Consider the following 21,665-nt stretch of genomic DNA (forward strand, 5'->3'; position numbering starts at 1 on the left):
TGGTAAGGGACACGGGTGGCACTGTGGGTAAAAGCCTCAGCGCCTAGGGCTTGCCGATCGAAAGGTCGGCGGTTTGAATCCCCGCGGCGGGATGCGCTCCGGTTGTTCGGTCCCAGCGCCTGCCAACCTAGCAGTTCGAAAGCACTCTCAGGTGCAAGTAGATAAATAGGGACCGCTTACTAGCGGGAAGGTAAACGGCGTTTCCGTGTGCGGCTCTGGCTCGCCAGAGCAGCGATGTCACGCTGGCCACGTGACCCGGAAGTGTCTCCGGACAGCACTGGCCCCCGGACTCTTGAGTGAGATGGGCGCACAACCCTATAGTCTGTCAAGACTGGCCCATACGGGCAGGGGTACCTTTACCTAAGTAAATGTTTCCTTCATGATAAGGCTGACTGTGACAGTGTTGTTATATCTCAAGACCAGAAAAGACAGCTGTTCGTTGTTTTGCTGCAATGCTTGAACCATATTGAAGGGCTACTAACTTCTCTGTGGTTTTCATCAACAGGTTTGCTAGAGTGATCTGGAAAAGAATAGGATCAGGAGATACAGTAAGTTACTGAAAGCTCTTTTCTGGGAGGTCCAAAAGACCTACAAATCCAGATTCTTATTACTGACCACAGAGGAGGAAGTCTGTGAATGTCAATGATCCACCAAGATTTCAAATATTTCTTTTAGAACGTTGTCCTGTTTTCTTTCAAGCATTCTATATCCGTTCCACCTACCTTTGCCAGACTTTAATCTTTGGAATAAAACAAAGTCCTGATCCAGGTACCATAAAGTGTGGCTTCACTGGGCTTCCTGTACCTCATATTGCAGATTTATGCTTCATGATTGAAAAATAGTTAACATCATTGTTTCACTATCATCACAATGAGATATATGGCCTTTAATGCTGCTCCCTTTAGACCCAAGTTACAGAAAGATAATTTTAACCTACCCTTAGGGATGCTTGCAAAATTTCTCTCATCCAGATTTCTTCCTGGATTTTGGAGCTGAGAATTAACTTACCAAACTGGAACCAATGCACTCAGAATTCTCCATTGTTCAGTTTTTAATACTCCCCCCCCCCAGTTAAGCACAGAGACCATCTATGTACTCATGGTGGTCTGAATTTCTCTCTGCATTTTAACTGGACCCCATTGAAAACAAAGAAGAAATTTTAGCACACAAGCAAACCCAAAAGGAGCAAAAAAGGGACAAAGCAAAACAAATCAGGATAAACACATCTGGCTGTCCCTAACTTAAACAACTTTCCAACAGCTAAAGTCTGGCATGGATACCCTCTGGCCAAATCATTTCTCCTAGTGTAATGCACAAACATTCAAAACACCGAAGAGCAAGGAAGGACACGTTTGTCTTAATTCCATCTGCAGACTGGCTTGTTCACATTCCAAACCACCTATGTGCTAGATCTTTAGTTCTTTTTAAACTGTCCAGTTTCTTTACACCATCCTATAGGTCAGGGCAGTCCAACATGCGACCAAGGATTTTTGGCAGCCCTTGGCAACATTTGATACACAACCCCAACAATCCTTGTGCTGCCTTCCCAAAACCAGGTAAGCAAGATGCTGAGCTTTGGGAAGGAGGTGTGAGCCTCTGACAGGATCCTAGAGTCCTCCATTTACCTTCCCAAAGCCTAATAATTTGATATCCCCGCTTTATCACTACCTGAAGGTGTCTCAAAGCGGCTCATGTTCTCCTTTCCCTTCTTCCTCCACAACAAACACTCTGTGAGGTGAGTGAGGCTGAGAGACTTCAGAGAAGTGTGACTAGCCCAAGGTCACCCAGCAGCTGCATGTGGAGGAGCGGAGACGCGAACCCGGTTCACCAGGTTATGAGTCCACTGCTCTTAACCACTACATCACACTGGCTCTTTCCCAGCTTTGGGAAGAAGTGGGAGGGCTCTAGGACCTTGCCAGAGCCTTGCCCCAAAGCCTAGAACCTCAATTAGCCATTTTGGGGCAGGCATCATGAGGGCTCAAATTTTGGCCTTGTGCAACCCATGGGATCTATGTCAAAGGCCTCTTGCAGCCCACTTGGTATGAAAGGTTGGATTGCCCTGCTGTAAGTCTCTCTCTCTCTCTCTCTCTCTCTCTCACACACACACACACACACACACACACGCACACACACATACACACACTCTGATGGGACTAGAAGCAGCGCCTCTTTAACAAGGGAAAGCTTCTGAACTCAGCAGCAGTCACCTGCTCTTTCAAATAGGAAACAAACACCTTTGTTTCCTGTACAATGTTGCAGGGAGCAGCACTAAGTCATCACATAGTCACATTCTTTCACCATCCTTAAAAGAGATTTTTAACTCAATAGCAGCCAGCTGCTGAGTGCAGCAGGTTATATGGGCTGGGGGTGGGGAGACAGTGATGATTCAGCCAACCTGTCTAATAGCGAGTACCCTCACATCCCAAACTTTTTACAACCTTTGTGAGAGTTCTGTAAAAGTGGCAGAAATTCTCCACCCACCTTCTCTGGAAAATGCCCTATAAATTCACCTCATCACTGTCCCAGCTGAGACATTTTGTGAGCCAAATGGGATATAGTAACCCTCATTTCTTATCTTTTAGGGATCACAAGCAAGCCTCGGGTCAGAATGTAGCATGTCACTGAAAAGCCGAGAGTCGGACATAACAACTGAAACTAGACTGTGCTGTTAGACAGAAGGAAATAACAGGTGCTCCCAAGAGAGATGTATTGTGTCTCATCAATTTCCTCAGTGTTGTTTGGCCTGCTTGAATCTTGTTGTTGAATCTTTCTGTTTTTTGCCTTCCCACACTTCAAATAAAATGAGCTCTCTCTTGAACATTGCACATTATGTGCCATTTATGTGGTCTGTTCTGCATGTGTATACAGTGGTACCTCGGGTTACAGACACTTCAAGTTACAGACTCTTCTAACCCAGAAATTGTACCTCGGGTTAAGAACTTTGCTTCTGTTAATGGAGAAATCTGAGGGCTCCCTTGGTCAAAAAACAACAACAAGGACACCAGCCAGGAATACCAGAGCAAAACAGCAGCCAGTAGGCTTGGTCTTTATTGAAGACTGTTGCGACAGGACTCCCACCTGCCACAAGGTGGAACAAGATGGAAGCCCCGAACAAAAGAAGACCCCAACTTTTATTAGCTACTAATTGCCCATGCTACACCCCTAAGACTACATCACAACTACATCATGACTACATCATTGACACATCACAAAGAGGAGGAGTTCAGGGAGGAGTTGTGGTGGTAACCTGAGTGTCTTGTCACCTGTCCGGTTTCTCCTTTCCCCCTCCCCATGATTACATTCCTGAGGACAAAGAGGAGTTCACTGTTTCCTGCTCCCAGAGGGAAGGGCTGGTCACTGTCCTTTGTTTCAGTCCGTGCTGAATCCACTTCCATATGCAGGTCCTTTGTGAGCGTAATGATCTTCTGTCTAGGACCATCAAGGTTGGCATGCCAACTGGGTAGGGCTTGCTGCTGACGTGTTGGTAAGCTTGGGGGATTATGGCTGCCTTGTGTCAAGTCGCCCCTCTTTGATTGTCCTTCCTTCATGGTGCAAAATAAAAGTGGAACGGTACAGATCTGATGTATGGCTGATTTGTGTGAGTGTGTGTGTGCCGTGTTTGTACAAACTGAATGATGGGGAGGGGGGGTTCCTGCAACACTTCAGGATGAGAACAGAAATCGTGCTCTGGCGGCGTGGCGGCAGCAGGAGGCCCCATTAGCTAAAGTGGTCTTCAGGTTAAGAACAGTTTCAGGTTAACAGACCTCCAGAACAAATTATGTTCTTTACCCAAGGAACCACTGTATGTCAGGCATGAGCTGCCACAGTGACTTGGAGAAAACAACATGTTGCATTCTTCTGTTCAAGGGATTTGTTTCAAAATAAATCCCCCCCCCCTTTCTTAATCTGGTTAAAGATGCCTGATTTACTTCCACAAACATCTAAAGAAGCAGGTTCTAAGCCACTGGCCCTTCATGCCACAGGAAAAATGTATGTGATCCTTTAAAGCAGTGATGGCCAAACTTGGCCCTCCAGCTGTTTTGGGACTACAATTCCCATCATCCCTGGCCGCTGGTCCTGTTAGCTAGGGATGATGGGAGTTGTAGTCCCAAAACAGCTGGAGGGCCGAGTTTGGCCACTGCTTTAAAGCCATCCAGTGTTTTCCTTACCTCTGAAGAAAAGGCACGAACAATGGATCTGGTCCAATGTTTCAATCTCCTGGTTTTAAAATAGTACACTACTAGCATGGGGGAAATATTCCAAGTGCAATCATCTATCCAGCCACCAGGTGTCAGAGTTGCCTTATACTGACCATCCGAGAGCATTTTTCAGAGAAGGAAACATGGAGGCATGGCTGCATGTAAGGAGCCCCCAATTTCCTTCAAAAATACCACATCACTTACTATCACTGGCATGCTGAATGCAGTACAGAACATAAAGAAATGGCACAATCTCTCCCTGGAGGGCTTATGGGACAACTAAATTGATTCCTGTTTTGCAGGGGGTTGGATTGGATGACCACTGGAGTCCCCTCAAACTCTACAGTTCTATGATTCTAAGGCAGGAGTGGGAGATAAGCTGGGCTGCCTTCTTTTCCCTCCCTACCCCCTTGCAGGAATCTTGTGTGTATCTCAGTCATGTGACAAAAAAGGAAATCAGCAGGTCAGCTCTCCTCATCATGAGGAAAATATTGGAAACCAAGCCTTATGAGGAACGGTTGAAGGAGCTGGGTGTGTTTAGCCTCGAAAGAAGGGGACTGACAGGATAGCCATCTTCAAATATTTCAAGGACTGTCACATGGAAGAAAGAACAAGCTTGTTTTCTCCTGCTGGAGAGGGTAGGGCTGGATGTAGACACCTCAAAGAAGCGATTCAGTTAAACGCATTGCAAACTCATACAGTGAAAGGTGGGACTCCATCTGGTGCCACAATGTTATATATCACATATACAACACCTATAAAATGCTTTTTCTTTACCAATCTAGCTGAGTCTCGCGGGACTCGAACCAATGGCTTCAAGTTACAAGAAAGGAGATTCAGACTAAGCATACAGAAAACGCTTTCTGACAGAGCTGTTGGACAGGGGAACGGTCTCCTTCTGAATGCTTTCTGCGTTCTGCTTTATGCAATGTCCTCAGGGCCGGATTTAGGTTTGATGAGGCCCTAAGCCACTGAAGGTAATGGGGGCCTTTATATCATAGCTGTCAACTTTTCCCTTTTCTTGTGAGGGATCCTATTCGGAATAAGGGAATTTCCCTTTTAAAAAAGGGAAAGTTGGCAGCTATGCTTTATATGTCCAGCTGTCCTTTGTCAACAACAAATTGTCGCTGTTTTTTTGTGTTGAATATATGCTATATGGTAATTTATGGACCTAACAGGTCACTAAAGCCTTTTTGCACGTAACAAAATACGTATTTTATCAAAGTAATTGTTGATACTGGTTGGACAGTGTTCTCGAAGCTACGAACATGAGTTTGACCAAACTGCGGGAGGCAGTGGAAGACAGGAGTGCCTGGCGTGCTCTGGTCCATGGGGTCACGAAGAGTTGGACACGACTAAACGACTAAACACAGTGGTGTAGCGTGGGGGGTGCAGGGGGGGCCGGCCGCACCGGGCGCAACATCTGGGGGGGGGGGGCGCTCGCACTCGCAGCTCTCTGCCCCTACCTGGCTCACTCACTCTCTCTCACTGCAGTGCTGGCTGTGCGAATCCGATCCGAGCCGCCGGGTCGCCGCCCACTATGGAGGGGAGGGTGCCAGGCGTGCGGTGCGGTGCGGTGCGGAGAGAGAGCGAGGGACTATCTGGGGGAGGGACAGTGCAGGGGGGGGGGCGCAAATTACTTGCCAAATTACTTGCCTTGCCCCGGGTTAGGGGGCGCAAATTACTTGCCTTGCCCCGGGTGCTGACAACCCACGCTACGCCACTGACTAAACAACAACAATTGTTGATACAATTAAGAAGCTGTTTATCTTATATTTTGGAAATGTACATCCAGTTTTTCTTCCTTGAATTTTCTGGGGGGGCCTCCAAGAGAGTGGGGCCCTAAGCTATAGCTTCTTTAGTTTATACCCAAATCCGGCACTGGATGTCCTCCACTTCCAGCGCTCTAAGCCTCGCCTGCTCTTCCTCGGGGCGGCGACACCGGGGGGATTCCCCCGCTCTGGCCCCACCCCTGGGCGTCGACGTCACTGGGAGTTCCCTCCCCTTTTGGCCGCGCGTCGCCCTTTGTCATCCGGGGCCCCGGGGCTGCGGCGGGGCGCCATGGCCGAGACTGGAGGCGGCGGCGGCGGCGGCGGCCGGCTGTGTCGCCGCTGCTGGAAGCGCCACATCGTCCGGCAGCTGCAGCAGCGGGATCGGGCGCAGAAGGCGCGCTTCCTCGGCCTGGTGGAGGCCTGTGAGTCGGCGGGGCGCAGCCGGAGGGAGGGCAGGGCCTTCTGCACATGCCCAGAGGCAGTCTTGCCCGCGACTCCCCCTGCGGAAAGCGCGCCTGGGGAGCCCGCGTCGAGCGGCTGCGGAGGGAGCCGGGGGTCCCGGGGTGGGCGCGCAGGTTTGCGCCGCGGATCTCCGCAGGTGCTCAACCAGCTCCCGTGCTTAGGGGACCAAGCCCCGGGAGGCACGAGAGCATGTGCAAAGTGCAGTCTTGATTCAAGTCCGAGAAAAGGCAGCAGGGAGAGGGGGCAGCGCCGATTGCACAGATGGACATTTGCTGCCCCCCCCAACCCTTAATACTGCAGTTATTTTACTGCCTGCAGGGGGTTTTTTTTTGGGTGTGTGCGTGTGTTTTGTCCTGCTTTCCGTGAGCAACAACCGCCACCCAGAACGGTAAACAAGCCAACTTTTTTATTGCACCCATATGGGAAGACAACGCCACCAATTGAGGGCGGGATGAATAAGGAAAAGGAGAGGGGGTGGCATTAAAAAAACACATTTCTATACTTGCTATCTTCTGCGTGTTTCTCTTCCCGGCTTCCCCATCTCTTGTAACAGGGAATATCTTTTAGTTTTTATTTTAAGCAAGATCCAAAAGGACCACCCCCCAGGATCCTAGGCTTCCTCCTCATATTGCAGAGGATGCAACTCTTGAATCCTCGTCCAAATTTTGGACCCTGCCATCTGCCCTTTCCCTCCAGATTGACACCTGCTCGCTGCCTGGGTTGACACTGACCATGACTGATGGCACTGGAATGTTTAATTCCCCATTGGAGGGGGAAAGAAGGAGTTGGGTTTGACTCCATCGTATCTTGAGTCATATCCTTTATTAACAAGAAGCACAGTATCCTTTTTTTTTAATAGCAGCCCAGTAATTTGCCGTCCGTCTCAGTCACAGCTGCCACTACGGAGAAATTACCTTGACGCTTTAGATTGGATACCCTCTGGATGCGAGCTTGATGTAAAAAGATTTTCCAAGTTCGTTTGGGGAACATGTGGATAGCTGCATGCATGCAAGACTTAACACCTGTGCGGGCATTGGTCCTGGAAGACAATACTGTATGCTTGGTAGCTGGTTTTTTAAATAAAAAAATCAACATAGTTTGGAAAAAAGCAAAACAAAACCCGGAACATTTCCCAGAACTAAACAGGCATTGTGGTTTTAAGGTGGTGCCTAGTTGTGGCCGGAGTTTGTGCAGAGTCATGACACACACACACACACACACACAAATAGCTACTTTGCAGAAATCATATGCACTGCCCTAACCCACCCTCAGACTCGGTCTAACCTAACCTAACCTAATCTGTGATTGATTATGCGGGGCAGGGCTTACCTGCCCCCCCCCCCATATGTTATTCAAGTTGGCACCTCTGCTTGCATGCTAGATTTCTGTCTGCAAGGATTTATTTTTTTAAATGTAGGAACATTCCCCAAAGTATGGTCTTCCCTCACAGTCTGAAATGGTACAGCCCAGAGACAAGTTTGCCACCTCAATGAGAACTAGGTGCTTGGTTGAACGACTACTTGAATCCTCTCTCATCAGTCTTTAGGAAAAAGAAATTGGGAAGGTGAACGGTAAAGAAGGGATTTTGATCTCTCCTTTTTAGCCCACTGTTTGCTTTCACGGATGGAAGTGTCCCCAAGTCGCGGCTGCTGGATAAATAATTGCCAGAGAAATGAGGATTTGTACAGTTCAGAAAGAGGATGGTCTCTTGGCTAAAGCATGGCTAAAGGATGTTGTTTGCAGCTGGCTCTGTGGGAGTAGCTAAGTTTGTGCTTCTGATTCATCCTGGTGTGACTCTATTTGGTTCCTCTATTGGGGATGGAGGCGGGGGCGGTTGCAGAGCCCTGAGGACTAGCTTGTTGGCACTTTATACATGGGAAGAGTTTGTAAGACTTAAGTCACCAGCACCTGGGAAAGATTCTTTCATGTTGCAGGTCTGTTCCACTGTGAACAGCTCTTCTGAATGTCTAGTCAGAATCTCCTTTCTTGCCATTTTATTCTACTACATTGGTACCTCGGGTTACATACGCTTCAGGTTACAGACTCCGCTAACCCAGAAATAGTACCTCAGGTTAAGAACTTTGCTTCAGGATGAGAACAGAAATCGTGCGGCGGCGGCGGAGGCCCCATTAGCTAAAATGGTGCTTCAAGATAAGAACAGTTTCAGGTTAAGAACAGACCTCCAGAACGAATTAAGTACTTAACCCAAGGTACCATTGTAATTGGACTCCTACCATCCAGAGCAGGAGAAAACATGATGGCGCCATCTTCCATGTGACAGCCCTTTAGATATATCTCCTCTCAGTCTCCTTTTTTCCAGGCTAAACATGTCCAACTCCCTCAACCATTCCTCATGAGGCTTGGTTTCTAGCCCCTTGATCATTCTTGGTCACCCTCCTCTGCACACCTTCGAGATTGTCAACATCCTTCTTAAATTGTGGTGCCCAGAATTGGACACGGTATTCCAGGTGGGGTCTGACCAAGGCAGAATAGGTTAAGGTAAAGGGACCCCTGACCATTAGGTCCAGTCGTGGCCGACTCTGGGGTTGCGGCGCTCATCTCTCTTTACTGGCCGAGGGAGCCGGCGTACAGCTTCCGGGTCATGTGGCCAGCATGACTAAGCCGCTTCTGGAGAACCAGAGCAGCACATGGAAATGCCGTTTACCTTCCCGCCGGAGCGGTACCTATTTATCTACTTGCATTTTGATGTGCTTTCGAACTGCTAGGTGGGCAGGAGTAGGGGCCGAGCAACGGGAGCTCACCCCATTGCGGGGATTCGAACCGCTGACCTTCTGATCAGCAAGTCCTAGGCTCTGTGGCTTAACCTACAGCGGCAGAATAGAATGGTACTATTACATCCCTTGATCTGGACAATTGACTTTTGTTGATTCAGCCTAGAATAGCATTTCTTCTTTTGCTGCTGCATCACACTGTTGGCTTGAGTTAAGCTTGTAGTCTACTAAGACCCCTTGATCCTTTTCACATGTACTACTGGCAAGCCAGGTGTCCCCCATTGTTTATTTGTGAATCTGGTTCTTCCTGCCTAAGTGCAGAACCTGACATTTGTCCCCATTGAAATTCATTTTGTTGGTTTGGTTCCATCTCTTCAACCTGTTAAGAGCATCTTGGACCCTGATGCTGTCACCGCTCCCAGTTGTGTCATCTGCAAACGTGACAAGCATCCATTTAATTCATTCATGCAAGTCAAGGAGTTTTTGTCGAGGGATAGGCTGCTGAATATTCCCACCAGATTGCTGTTCCTCAGCCCTACATGTTTGCTAATTAGCAAAGCAAAAACTGCAGGAAGCCTGTGATTAAGATCTCTTGGTTTCTATCCAAGCCTTGATTCTCGGTAATCCACATGTTCAAAGGTCTCTCTGTTTTATCTACATCTATATAAAGATGACGAGAGTGGAAAACCCCATCAATTACATTATCACTTCTTCAATTAGTGCACTGATTCAATCTTCACTTTCTCTCTTGCGGGATTAAGAAATAACATTCGCCATGGTAAATAGAGTCCCTGGCTAACAAAGAAGAATTGTCACAAGGGGAATGGCCCATTAATTCATTTCCCGGTGTGATTTAAAACCGTTTTATTCCCTGGTTTCGACATTGCTAGAGAAAGGAGAAGTGAGCAGTTGGCTTTTGTTTGGCTGCTCTGTGACCACGAATGGGTGTATGTCCTGCTAGCTGGAAGGATCCTCTCCTCCACCCATGGGATCCTGCCCATGTGCAAAGATCCTCGATAAAAGTAGCACTGCGAGACCTGCCCCTGTCTGAAGCAATGTTTTGCAATATTCGCTGCCTGGGAATGGTCTGCTCCCTCTCATCTTCTACAAGCTCAGTCCTGCCTGAAAGGCATCTTGCTCTCTCTCTTCATAGGCTTAGCATGATTTCTCTCCAACTCCTGGGCTATCCTGCATCATTTAAAATATTGATGGTTGCAATTAAACTAAGGCAGGAAATGCCAGCTGTAGCGCCGTCAAAATTACCCCCCCCCCCCCGCTTACGAAAAGGGCAATGAGATCATCCTTGTTTTCCTGCTTGCTAAAAGCATTGCTAATTTGTACTGTTTGCGGATTAGTAGACCAATGAAGGGAACATGCCTTTAAATCATCATCTGTGTAAAAGGACATTTTTTGAAAAGGCAGAACAACGGTAACAACTCTTGGATATGTTGGGGAACGCCTCTCGTCCTCTGAGCGGGCTTGAGCCAAGAATGGCTTTTCCTAATAGCTCTGCTTTCGTTTTGGTCTTGGACAGTCAGCCCAGAAAGGAGGCCTCAAATCTGTGCTGGTGATCATAGAATCATAGAGCTGTAGAGTTGGCAGGGACCCCAACAGTCATCTAATCCCCTGTAATGGAGGAAGTGAGGGACCTCCCCTACCCGCAAAGACAGGCTCTGGCAGATTGAGCAGACAAGACCATGCGTGGGTCCAACGGTCAAGAAAGCGGCTTCTGCACATACTGTAGAGGGAAGTGAGGGGCAGATGGGATGGGAGCCTGTCTAGGAGAAGGAAAACTCTGATCCTAAACCTCTGCTGCCTAGTGGGAGAAGAAAAGGCTAAGAGGTAAACCCTACACAAACCCAGATTGGAGTCCCTAAAATGGTTGGATGGCTCCTTGTCTGCCTCCGTCCGGCAACTCCTGCAGCCAAGCTGGTGCCAAACGTCTTGCTCTTGGGACCACATCAGCGAGGCTGAAAGGGGGGTCTTGTCATCTGGGCAGCCCAGGATCTCCTGGGACATGCGTCCACAAGGTTTACTGGCTATGGGCCGGATCACTCCCACGGAGATCGTCCGTGAGCCGGACTGGCGCAGCGCGATGCCGTTAATTGTGTCTGCGCAGAAGCGGTTTTCGGCGTCTGGACATGCGCAGACGCGATTTCCGGTATCTGTGCATGTGCAGATGCCATTTCCTGTGCCACTCGGCGAGTCCTGGCGCCACGCTGCATTGCTTTAGCGCAGTGCGCGGGGGACTTGCCAAGTGGGTGGCTCGGTTTGTGGGTGGCTCATGGGCTGGTAAAACTGTCTTCGTGGGCCGCATCCGGCCCGTGGGCCGCACGTTGCTGAGCCCTGTCCTGAGAGGTCACAGCAGTTTGACTTCACCCCTAGAGGCACACTCCATTGCCTCTCAAGGCAGACAGATGCCAATATGTTCCTCATCTTTTTCTGAGGAGCTCAGTGCTTCACAGGTATGGAGGTTTCACAAGCACCCTGTAAGAGAGAGTGATTGACCCGTGGTCACCCTATGATCTTCATTGCCGGGAATTTGAACTCAGAACCCCGGGACTCTGGCAGCCAGATACCGGCATCACCAGCCCCACTCAATGTGCTGCGGCGCCACCAAGGCAGATGGCCGCAGGGAGGCACGGCAAATTCTGGCAAACCGCAGACAAACGGATGTGCAGGATCCATTTTTGGGTGAGACCACACACACCAAAGTGCGGAAGGGGAAATCATTTTAGCATCCTCTTTTCTGCGGGATGTTGCAACGTTCGAAAGAGCAGTAGGAAAACAATGTAATGCAACGTAAGTCAGCCTCCTGGGAAGAAGGAACAGCTGCCGTTCCTTGGAGGAACCGATGCAGTTTCAAAAGCTGGCACTGCTCAGTTTCTGTTTTCGTAAAGGCATTGCAAAGATTCTGCAAGGAGGCTGCAATCTTGTATGCCTGCACCTGAGAGTTCAGAAAGTCCCATTGAGCTCAGCAAGACTTGCTCCTGACCCAGTATGGATAGGAGCCAGGGTGGTCTAGTGGTTCGAATGTCGGACTAGGATCTGGGAGACCCAGTTTCAAATCCCCACTTGTGGACATGAAGCTCTGTCAGTGCCTCTCAGTATAACCTAGCAGCCTTTGATAGCCTGTCAACTTGTCCCACCCTCTTTAAAAGCCTTTCAAGTTGGGAGCCGCCACTGCCTCCTTAACAGCCGAGACCTGTAGGGAAAGATTTAACTACATCCCAATTATTTAAACTACTGCTTCCGTCCATTGATTATGGTTGGTGTGCTCTGTGTAAGAATTATTATTATTATTATTATTATTATTATTATTATTATTATTATTTATTTGTACCCCACCCATCTGGCTGGGTTTCCCCAGCCACTCTGGGCGGCTTCCAACAAGGATTAAAAATACATCAAAATGTCACACATTAAAAGCTTCCCTAAACAGGGCTGCCTTCAGATGTCTTCTGAATGTCAGGTAGTTGTTTATCTCCTTGACATCTGATGGGGGGGCATTCCACAGGGTGGGTGCCACTACCGAGAAGGCCCTCTGCCTGGTTCCCTGTAACCTCACTTCTCACAGGGAGGAAACTGCCAGAAGGCCCTCGGCACTGGACCTCAGTGTCCGGGCAGAACGATGGGGGTGGAGACGCTCCTTCAGGTATACTGGGCTGAGGCCGTTTAGGGCTTTAAAGCCCAGCACCAACACTTTGAATTGTGCTCGGAAACGTACTGTGTATGACCAATGTTGCTTTATTGATACATCTTTCCGCTACCATTCCTCTAAGGAGCTCAAGATGGCGTGAAGACTTCCTCGCCCGGTCTTTGAGCCTCACAACAACCCTGTGACGCAGACTAGGTGTGTCGAGAGATGGTGCATAGCCCAAGGTCCATGGCTGAGTAGGGATTCAAACTCTGCTCTCCCAGGCACTGGCGGAGGAAGGGGGCGGGGGGAGCGGGCTGCTCCAGGTACCATCCCGGGGGGTTGCTACTGCGGCTGTCTCTCCGGACGCTCAATGCGCGCCACCCTGCACCGGGCACCATGCCCCCGCAGGCAGCGTGACACACCTACAGGACATGCGCCAGCCATGCCCCCGCCTGTTCTCCGCCCCCGCTGCCCCCACTTCTCCCAGATCCCAGTGTGACACTCTAACCCTTTGGTTCTCAAACATTTTTCTCTGGGCCACACTTCCAGAATAAAAATTTGCTCGCCCCACGCCGATTTTTTTGCGGATAAGAAATGCACCGGAAAACAAAAGGGAACGACTCCCAGCAGCGCCAAATTTTATAACCTAGAACACGATGACTTTAAAATACAATCATGGGGCACCCAGAAAGGATAAAACAAGGCATCTACATAAGAACAGGAATCAGTCCCAAAGTATAATTAAAAAGAAGCCTCATACAGATGTACCTTAAGTATTTTGACACTATAGATTGCCCTTCAATTTTAGCACTGGACTTGCTGTCCTCTCCTGCTACACCCTTCGAGAACCTGCTCTAACCATTGTCCTGCGCTGCATCTCATAACCAAAGAGTTTTTTTTCCCGCGCTTGCTCCCAGGCTGTGGCCACCCAGAAGGTTTTGGTGTCTGGCCCAGATTTGGTGCTGGTTCTCAGCATCCCATCTCCAGCTGCCTCTTTGCCTTGGGTAAAGAGACCCCTGACCATTAGGTCCAGTCGTGGCCGACTCTGGGGTTGCGGCGCTCATCTCGCTTTATTGGCCGAGGGAGCCGGCGTACAGCTTCCGGGTCATGTGGCCAGCAGGACTAAACCGCTTCTGGCGAACCAGAGCAGCGCACGGAAATGCCATTTACCTTCCTGCCAGAGCGGTACCTATTTATCTACTTGCACTTTGAAGTGCTTTCGAACTGCTAGGTTGGCAGGAGCAGGGACCGAGCAACGGGAGCTCACCCTGTCACGGAGATTCGAACCACCGACCTTCTGATCAGCAAGTCCTAGGCTCTGTGGTTTAACCCACAGAACCACCCTACTGAGCAGTGAAAAGCGTGTGAGGATGGCCACTGCGAGCAACTTTCGAACGGACCCTTTTTACATCCAGCTAGGCTGCCTGAGTATCTTAAAAAGTAGAGACATCACCTTGCCAACAAAGGTCCATATAGTAAAATCTATGGTTTTCCCAGTAGTGATGTATGGAAGAGCTGGACCATAAAGAAGGCTGATCGCTGAAGAATTGATGCTTTTGAATTATGGTGCTGGAGGAGATTCTTGAGAGTCCCATAGACTGCAAGAAGATCAAACCTCTCCATTCTTCAGGAGCCCTGAGTGCTCACTGGAAGGACAGACCCTGAAGCTGAAACTCCAATACTTTGGCCACCTCCGGAGAAGAGAAGACTCCCTGGAAAAGACCCTGATGTTGGGAAAGATGGAGGGCACAAGGAGAAGGGGACGACAGAGGACGAGAGGGTGGGACAGTGTTCTCGAAGCTACCAGCATGAGTTTGACCAAACTGCAGGAGGCAGTGGAAGACAGGAGTGCCTGGCGTGCTCTGGTCCAGGGGATCAAGAAGAGTCGGACACGACTAAACGATTAAACAACAGCAAGGCTGCCTGAGACCCGGAGTTTGCACACGAGCCCCAGCTGTGGCCGGTTCCCTCCTAGCGCTGGAGCATGCATGCGGGTAGACCTGAGCATCATCCAAACACCATCTCAAGTAGCTGTTTTATCCCTTCCAAAACTGCACCTGTGCATATTTCTACCCAATGCAGAATCATGCTGCAATAAGATGACTCTGCACTGCAGCAAAAGAACGTTGTGAGAATCCTAGAACTGTAGCGTGGGGAGGGGTTCCCAAAGGTCCTCTAGCCCGACCCCTTGCAACGCAGGAATTGCAGGTAAAGGATCCCTGGCAGGTGTCTGTGCAACCTCTGCTCATTCTTTCCCCTAAAACTTGCCCTAGTCCAGATGTAGCTAAAGTCACTTGTCGTATTTTTTGCTGCAAGGCGCTTTGCCCCGTTCGTCCTGCGCATTCAGTGCTCTGTGCGGCTTCGTAACCATGGCAACCGGTCCGAATCGGCAGGATCCGCTCAGCCCTCTGCTAGATTGGGGAGAGGTTTTTTTATTCAGTGAGTGACTTCGTGTACCTCCTTGTCCTCTGGGCTCTTTTTACGGCTTATGAAATTACAAAACGCAGGCCAAGGTTTCCGACAATAAAACCAGTTATAAGCTACACAAAACAACAGCGGGAGAGAGGGCCATGTAGAATACAGAATAATCGCAGCAGCATAAAACCAGCTTTACTAGCAAGGGGGAAGAAGTTGGGGGAAGAATTTTTTTTAAGCACCAGACGAACATGGCCATTGTTAAGTCTGGGAGAATAAAAAGTTCTTATTGCAAAAAAGGGCACATGTGTCGTGGCAATTATAGCAATGAACAAAGTGAAATACTGTATCCAGTTATTATGGGTTGTAGCTTTGATTCCATCCTTAGCTCATTGTTTTGACTCCTTACATCTCCCGTTGTTGTTGTTGTTGTTTTAGCCTGTTCAACAATAAATAAGCCTCTTGCTCTGGGCCTACAAAGTAAGTACAGTGGTGCCTCGTAAGACGAAAAGAATCCGTTCCGCGAGTCTCTTCGTCTAGCGGTTTTTTCGTCTTGCGAAGCAAGCCCATTAGCGGATTAGCGCTATTAGCGGCTATTAACAGCTTAAGGGATTAGCGGATTAGCTGCTAAAAGGCTATTAGCAGCTTAGTGCCTTAGAAAAAGGGGGTGGGGAGCAGAAAAAACCCCCGCAGGAACTCGCAAGGCATTTTCGTCTTGCGAAGCAAGCCCATAGGAAATTCGTTTTGCGAAGCACCTCCAAAACGGAAAACCCTTTCGCCTAGCGGGTTTTCCGTCTTGCGAGGCATTCGTCTTGCGGGGCACCACTGTAATTTTGCGTTGTATGAAATAAGAACCTGCATTGCAGAGGGTTGGACTAGATGACCCTTGGGGGGTACATATGGTACCTATAATTCTATGATACTAAGAACTTAAGAGCAACTATGGCTCTTAAAGGCTGAGCTGGCATGAAGTCAGATCTATCTATATATGAATTTTCTATTGTCCTAAATCAGCATAGATCTGATTTAGTGTCTTAAAGAAGAGTCATGCCTTGATAATTTTGTATTGATTTGAAATGGTGGAAAAAGTTTCCCACTTGGAAAAGGAGTTGCACTAAAATATTAGATTGCGGGTGGGGGTAAGGGCGCTCAATAAAGTTCACTTGCAAAAAATGTCTCCTCGGGAGTAAGTTCCATTGAGTTAAATCGGCTTCCGTGCTGGTAAATGGATATCGGATTGCAGCTTTGGTGGGGTTTCAGTGTTAGGTTTGAACAAATTCAGAATTTTACTTGGCTTTTAAAAATTAGAATTCTTGCAGCTACTTTAAGCATTTTCCTACGTTAGATTTCAAGAGGGGGGAAAAAGAGGATTGAAAACTGTTAACGCACCAATTTTGCAATGCCTGAAGAGCTGAGCACACAGTTATATTTGCTTCCTAGCAATAGGAACCTGGAAAAAGTTAATCATCAATTTGAGTTAGATTTGACTGCTCTGTTTGACCTGCATTGTGTTCTATTCACCATGCAACCTGTTAATTTATGAAACAATCAGGGCCGGTGTTATGTACTGAAGTTCTCACCCTGGGCCAGCAGGGGGATACTGTAGATAGTTATGCAAATAAGGGATTGAAAGTGATGTTCAATGATTGGATAGTTTTAGAAAATTGTTACAGTTACCGTATTTTTTGCTCTATAGGATGCAATTTCCCCCCTCCAAGAATGAAGGGAAAATGTGTGTGCGCCCTATGGAGCGAATGCAGGCTTCAGGCAGCTATCCGCAAGCCTTCTGAGCGCGGCGGGAGTTCCCGCTCGCTGTCTTGGCTTCTTTGCTCTTTGGGGCTAAATTTTTATTCCCCCCCCCCCCCTAAAAACTAGGTGTGCCCTATGGTCCGGTGCGCCCTATAGAGCAAAAAATATGGTACATTGTACTGGAGCTCTATATAAGCAGGCTGACTGAACCCTTCAGTTCAGTTCTGTCCTGGCCTGTGAATAAACAAGAGCTGTTTGAAGAATCGCTGTGTCGTCTGATATGTTCACCCACAACTTAACAGCTGGATTTAGGTTTGACGAGGCCCTAAACTGCTGAAGGTAATGGGGCCCTTTATATGGCAGGTGGGGCCCATTACTTACATCATAGGAACCTACACAACATAAAAAACTCTAACACATATGGATGGAAGACTTTCTACAATGCTGTATGTAGGTTTGATTTTATTTGTTTTTTACCTTATATTTTGGAAATGTACATCCAGGTTTTTTTCCCTTAAATTTTTTTGGGGCCCCAAGAGAGTGGGGCCCTAAGCGATAGCTTGTTTAGCTTATACGTAAACCAAGCACTGGGAAACAACGTATTTCTAAAAGTAGAATATCTTTGGCAGAAAAAATACGATGGGAAAGTCTTCCGTCCTGCATCGCTGCCAGTGGGAGATGTGTTGCCGTAAATTCTCCAGGAATCTTATTCTTTGGTCTTCCCTTTCATAGCCTCCATCTTCTTTATTTTCTTGTAGATAACAAGCTCTTGGAAAAATCCAACCTGGAAAACCTCACTGCAAAGCTGCAAGCAAAATCTCTGGATAACTTGCGAGGTTTCCCTCCCAGGTATCAAAACCTCAGTTCTCTCCCTGTCTTTGTGTCAAGATGTAGTTTAGCCACTGGGCAGTCCTGGCTTTAGTGGGTAGGAGTCGGGAGTTTCCTGTTGCTGTCCTGCTCTGTTTTTCTTATTTTTCTTTTTCTTGCTTCCTGTGACACCCGCGCTGGGTGATGGTTGGCAGGCTCAGAGGCCTCTTCTCTTTCCCCCCTCAAGATGACTGTGCAGGAATTTTACTCGGTTGTGGAAGTAAACACACAGGCACAACTTGTCTTGGCACCGCACAGGACCAAAATAACTCAGAATAGCAGCGGCTGTGCCTTGCACGTTTACAATGGGCGCTGTTCCCCATTTGCACAAGTCTTGCAAGGCTAATTCAGCCCTGCCTCCCTCCTGGGCAGAATCTGTGCTGAGTCAGGGACCTTGGCAGTACCAGGGTTGGGAGGGTGTGCGTTCAAATTCTGCTGGCTGCAGATTAGTAGTAGCACATCTGAATTTCCTTCTCATGCACCCAGTCCGAGTGCTAAGTAGGGCTGGGCGATACCTGGTTTTCAGTATCTTGCTATACCACCAGTGTTATGGGAATTGTAAGGTCTAAGATATAAAATAAATGTTCATAAATGTACCAGCCAAACACATACATAAATATATAAACCACATGTCTGAAACAGTACAGGAAAACAGTCCTGAAGCCATTTTGACTCTTTCAGTGACCTCGGCTATTCCTCCGCAGTTTGGATGGAAATGGGAAAAGCCCCCCCCCCCCCCCATCTTTGTCTCTGTGCTCACAAATCCTGCCTTAAGGGCACATTTGTGTATGAATAGGGTGAGCAGTTTTTTTCTTATAACACCAGCTAAGAATCACGATATACTGATATTTCACAATGTCTGAAATAGGATGGAGTTAGGTAGAGACATTGGCTGGCTTCACGGTTTTCCCCACATTGTGATTTTTGCATAGCAGACACGCATACATCATGATTCAAGATATATTGCCAGGTCAAAAATCATGAAACTGATATCATGATACGGGCTGCAAACCGGTTTTCTACGATGTATCGCCTAGCCCAAACACACATCATGATTCAAGATGTATTGTCAGGTAAAAAACTATGAAACCGATATCACTTCAATCCGGTTTTGGACGATATATTAATAGATCACGATATATTAATAGATCACCCAGCCCTAGTGATAAGGTTACAGGGAAGCAGGCAGAGGGCCTTCTCTGTGGTGGCGCCCGCCCTGTGGAACGCCCTCCCACCAGATGTCAAAGAGAACAACAACTACCAGACTTTTAGAAGACATCTGAAGGCAGCCCTGTTTAGGGAAGCTTTTAATGTTTAATGCTGTATTGTGTATTTAATATTTGGTTGGGAGCCTCCCAGAGTGGCTGGGGAAACCCAGGCAGATGGGCGGGGTATAAATACATTATTATTATTATTATTATTATTATTATTATTATTATTATTATTATTTATTCGAGTTTTCTGGATCAGGCCAGTGGCCCATCTAGTCCAGCATCCTTGCCACACAGTGTCCAGCCAGAAAGGGGGAACATGCAGGTTTCTCACACAAAGAAGTAAAGCATTTGTACATTTTCCTCAGGTCTTACCACTGTTAGAAACTTTCCCTTTTTGAAAGGAAATCTGGGTGTCTGAGGTTTTTGGTTCATCTGGGGTCGAAGAGGGCTGTTCCCCCCACCCAGGACACCCGCACCCAGTGTATGTGTGTGTGTGTGTGGAGCTCCCACACCAAAAGATGACGGAGAAAGTGGATTAAGAGAAATCTCTTTTACGACGCTGGAACTGAATCAATTAAATTGATTGGCAACAGATTTTGCACAGACAAAGGGAAGCCTGTCTTCAAACAGCGCATAGCGGATGCACGGAATTCACTGGTTAGCGGCTTTGAATTAGAAACAAAAAGGCATTCTCCAGAAGTTGATTTTCCATGCCCAATATTAATTTCCATGACTGCAAGAACTGTGGGGTTCACACAGACTGTTGGTTGCACAGATTAATTCATGGAGCGCTGATCTGGGAGCCTTGCTGTCTAAACAAAGGCTCTATTTTTTAAAGCAAAGTGCCTCTGGGTACCAGTTGCCAGGGAATATGATGGGGAGGGTTTGTTGCTTCCAGCCCTGCTTGCGGGCTTCTTCATGCGGAGCGTGGTTCAACTGTGGAACTCCCTGCCACAGGAGGCAGTGACGGCAACCAACCTGGATGGCTTTTGAAGAGGATAGGGCAAATTCACAGAGGGCTATTGATGACCAGTGGCTGCTCTGATTTTCTCATCTGAATTTGCTTGTGTTTTTGCAGAGCCATCCAGGAGACCACTGACTGTTTCTTGGGTGCAGTCTTGGGCTCTGCAGAAACAACAGAGACCCTGAAGGGGATTCATGAGAGACATTTGGCGGAGCTGGAAAGCATCAACGGGGAGGTAAGTTGACACAGGATTGGGCCTGGGAATTTGGGCGAGACACCTCTCCCACATCCAAGGAACAGGAGAGGCCAGGGAAATGGGACAGAAGGGGTAAGCAGAATTATTCAGTGGTCCATCACCCAGTGCCGAATTTACATATAAGCTAAACAATCTATAGCATGGGTAGGCAAACTAAGGCCCGGGGGCCGGATCCGGCCCAATCACCTTCTCAATCCAGCCTGCGGACAGTCCGGGAATCAGCGTGTTTTTACATGAGTGGAATGTGTGCTTTTATTTAAAATGCATCTCTGGGTTATTTGTGGAGCATAGGAATTCATTCATTTATCCCCCCCCCCAAAAAAAAGTATAGTCCGGCCCCCCACAAGACCCCCTGGTGAAAAAGTTTGCTGACCCTTGATCTATACCTTAGGGCCCCACTCCCTTGGGAGCCCCCCAAAAATTTAAAGGGAAAAAAACCTGGACATTCATTTCCAAAATATAAGATAAAAAACAAATACAGTGGTACCTCGCAAGACGAATGCCTCGCAAGATGAAAAACTCGCAAGACGAAAGAGTTTTTTGTTTTTTGAGTTGCTTCACAAGACGAAAACGTCTTGCGCCTTTTTCTTAAAACCGCCAATGCATTCCTATGGGAAACCGTGCTTCGCAAGACGAAAAATTCACAAGACGAAAAAACTCGCAGAACGAATTAATTTTGTCTTGCGAGGCACCACTGTAAACTAAAGCCTACATACAGCAACAGTGTTTTGTGTTGTGTAGGCTCCTATGATGCAAGTAATGGGCTCTGCCTGCTCGCCTGCTCCCTAAAATATCCCTGGTTTGCTCCTTTCTATATATAGGGTGCCTACATTCTGCATGGACTGGCTGTAACAGTTACTTTGATAAAATACATATTTTGTTATGTGCAAATGACCTTAGATACCTATTAGTCCATGAATTACCAACTAGCGTATATTCAACACAAAAAACTGACAATTTGTTGTTGACAAAGGACAGCTGGACATATAAAGGGCCCCATTACCTTCAGGAGCTGAGGGCAGGCACCCCCAAACTCGGCCCCCCAGATGTTTTGGGACTACAACTCCCATCATCCCTAGCTAACAGGACCAGTGGTCAGGGATGATGGGAGTTGTCGTCCCGAAACATCTGGAGGGCCGAGTTGGGGGATGCCTGACTTAGGGCCTCATCAGCCCTAAATCCGGCCCTGCCATCACCCATTCCAGCTTCTTGTTTGCCCTGATGCCTTCACCTTCTCCAGGATGTCTCCCCTGCCAAGGCATGATCCAGTCTTTCACTGAAGGAGAAGCCTGCAGACCAGCTGACCAGGGGACCCCTCTCTGTTCTTTTTCTTTTTTTTATAATATTTTTACATAAGAAAAAAGAAACAAAAAAAAATACAAAAATACAAAAAAC

The 21,665-nt window shown here is 47.9% G+C and overlaps 2 protein-coding genes across 7 annotated transcripts in view; both read left to right on the top strand.

The window, feature by feature from the left end:
* The window catches only part of LOC310675521 (disintegrin and metalloproteinase domain-containing protein 21-like), a 37,559-nt gene extending 34,734 nt beyond the window's left edge, over nt 1–2,825 (top strand). For 5 of the 6 annotated variants that reach the window (XM_083436291.1, XM_083436287.1, XM_083436286.1 and 2 more), the window contains 2 exons: nt 506–548; nt 2,583–2,825. In XM_083436291.1, the coding sequence (XP_083292417.1) occupies nt 506–548; nt 2,583–2,672 (133 nt within the window). In that variant the 3' untranslated portion in view covers nt 2,673–2,825. The remainder of the gene's footprint in view (nt 1–505; nt 549–2,582) is intronic. The other variant, XR_014510181.1, reaches the window with a different exon arrangement.
* A 3,367-nt stretch (nt 2,826–6,192) lies between these two features.
* ATG16L2 (autophagy related 16 like 2) overlaps nt 6,193–21,665 on the top strand; it is a 48,087-nt gene continuing 32,614 nt past the window's right edge. Inside the window, exons 1-3 of the mRNA XM_083436514.1 lie at nt 6,193–6,393; nt 17,728–17,818; nt 20,129–20,249. Coding sequence (XP_083292640.1) covers nt 6,261–6,393; nt 17,728–17,818; nt 20,129–20,249 — 345 coding nt within the window. The 5' untranslated portion in view covers nt 6,193–6,260. The remainder of the gene's footprint in view (nt 6,394–17,727; nt 17,819–20,128; nt 20,250–21,665) is intronic.

The sequence above is a fragment of the Podarcis tiliguerta genome (genome assembly GCF_965153285.1).
Source record: "Podarcis tiliguerta genome assembly, chromosome: 4".
Taxonomy (NCBI): domain Eukaryota; kingdom Metazoa; phylum Chordata; class Lepidosauria; order Squamata; family Lacertidae; genus Podarcis; species Podarcis tiliguerta.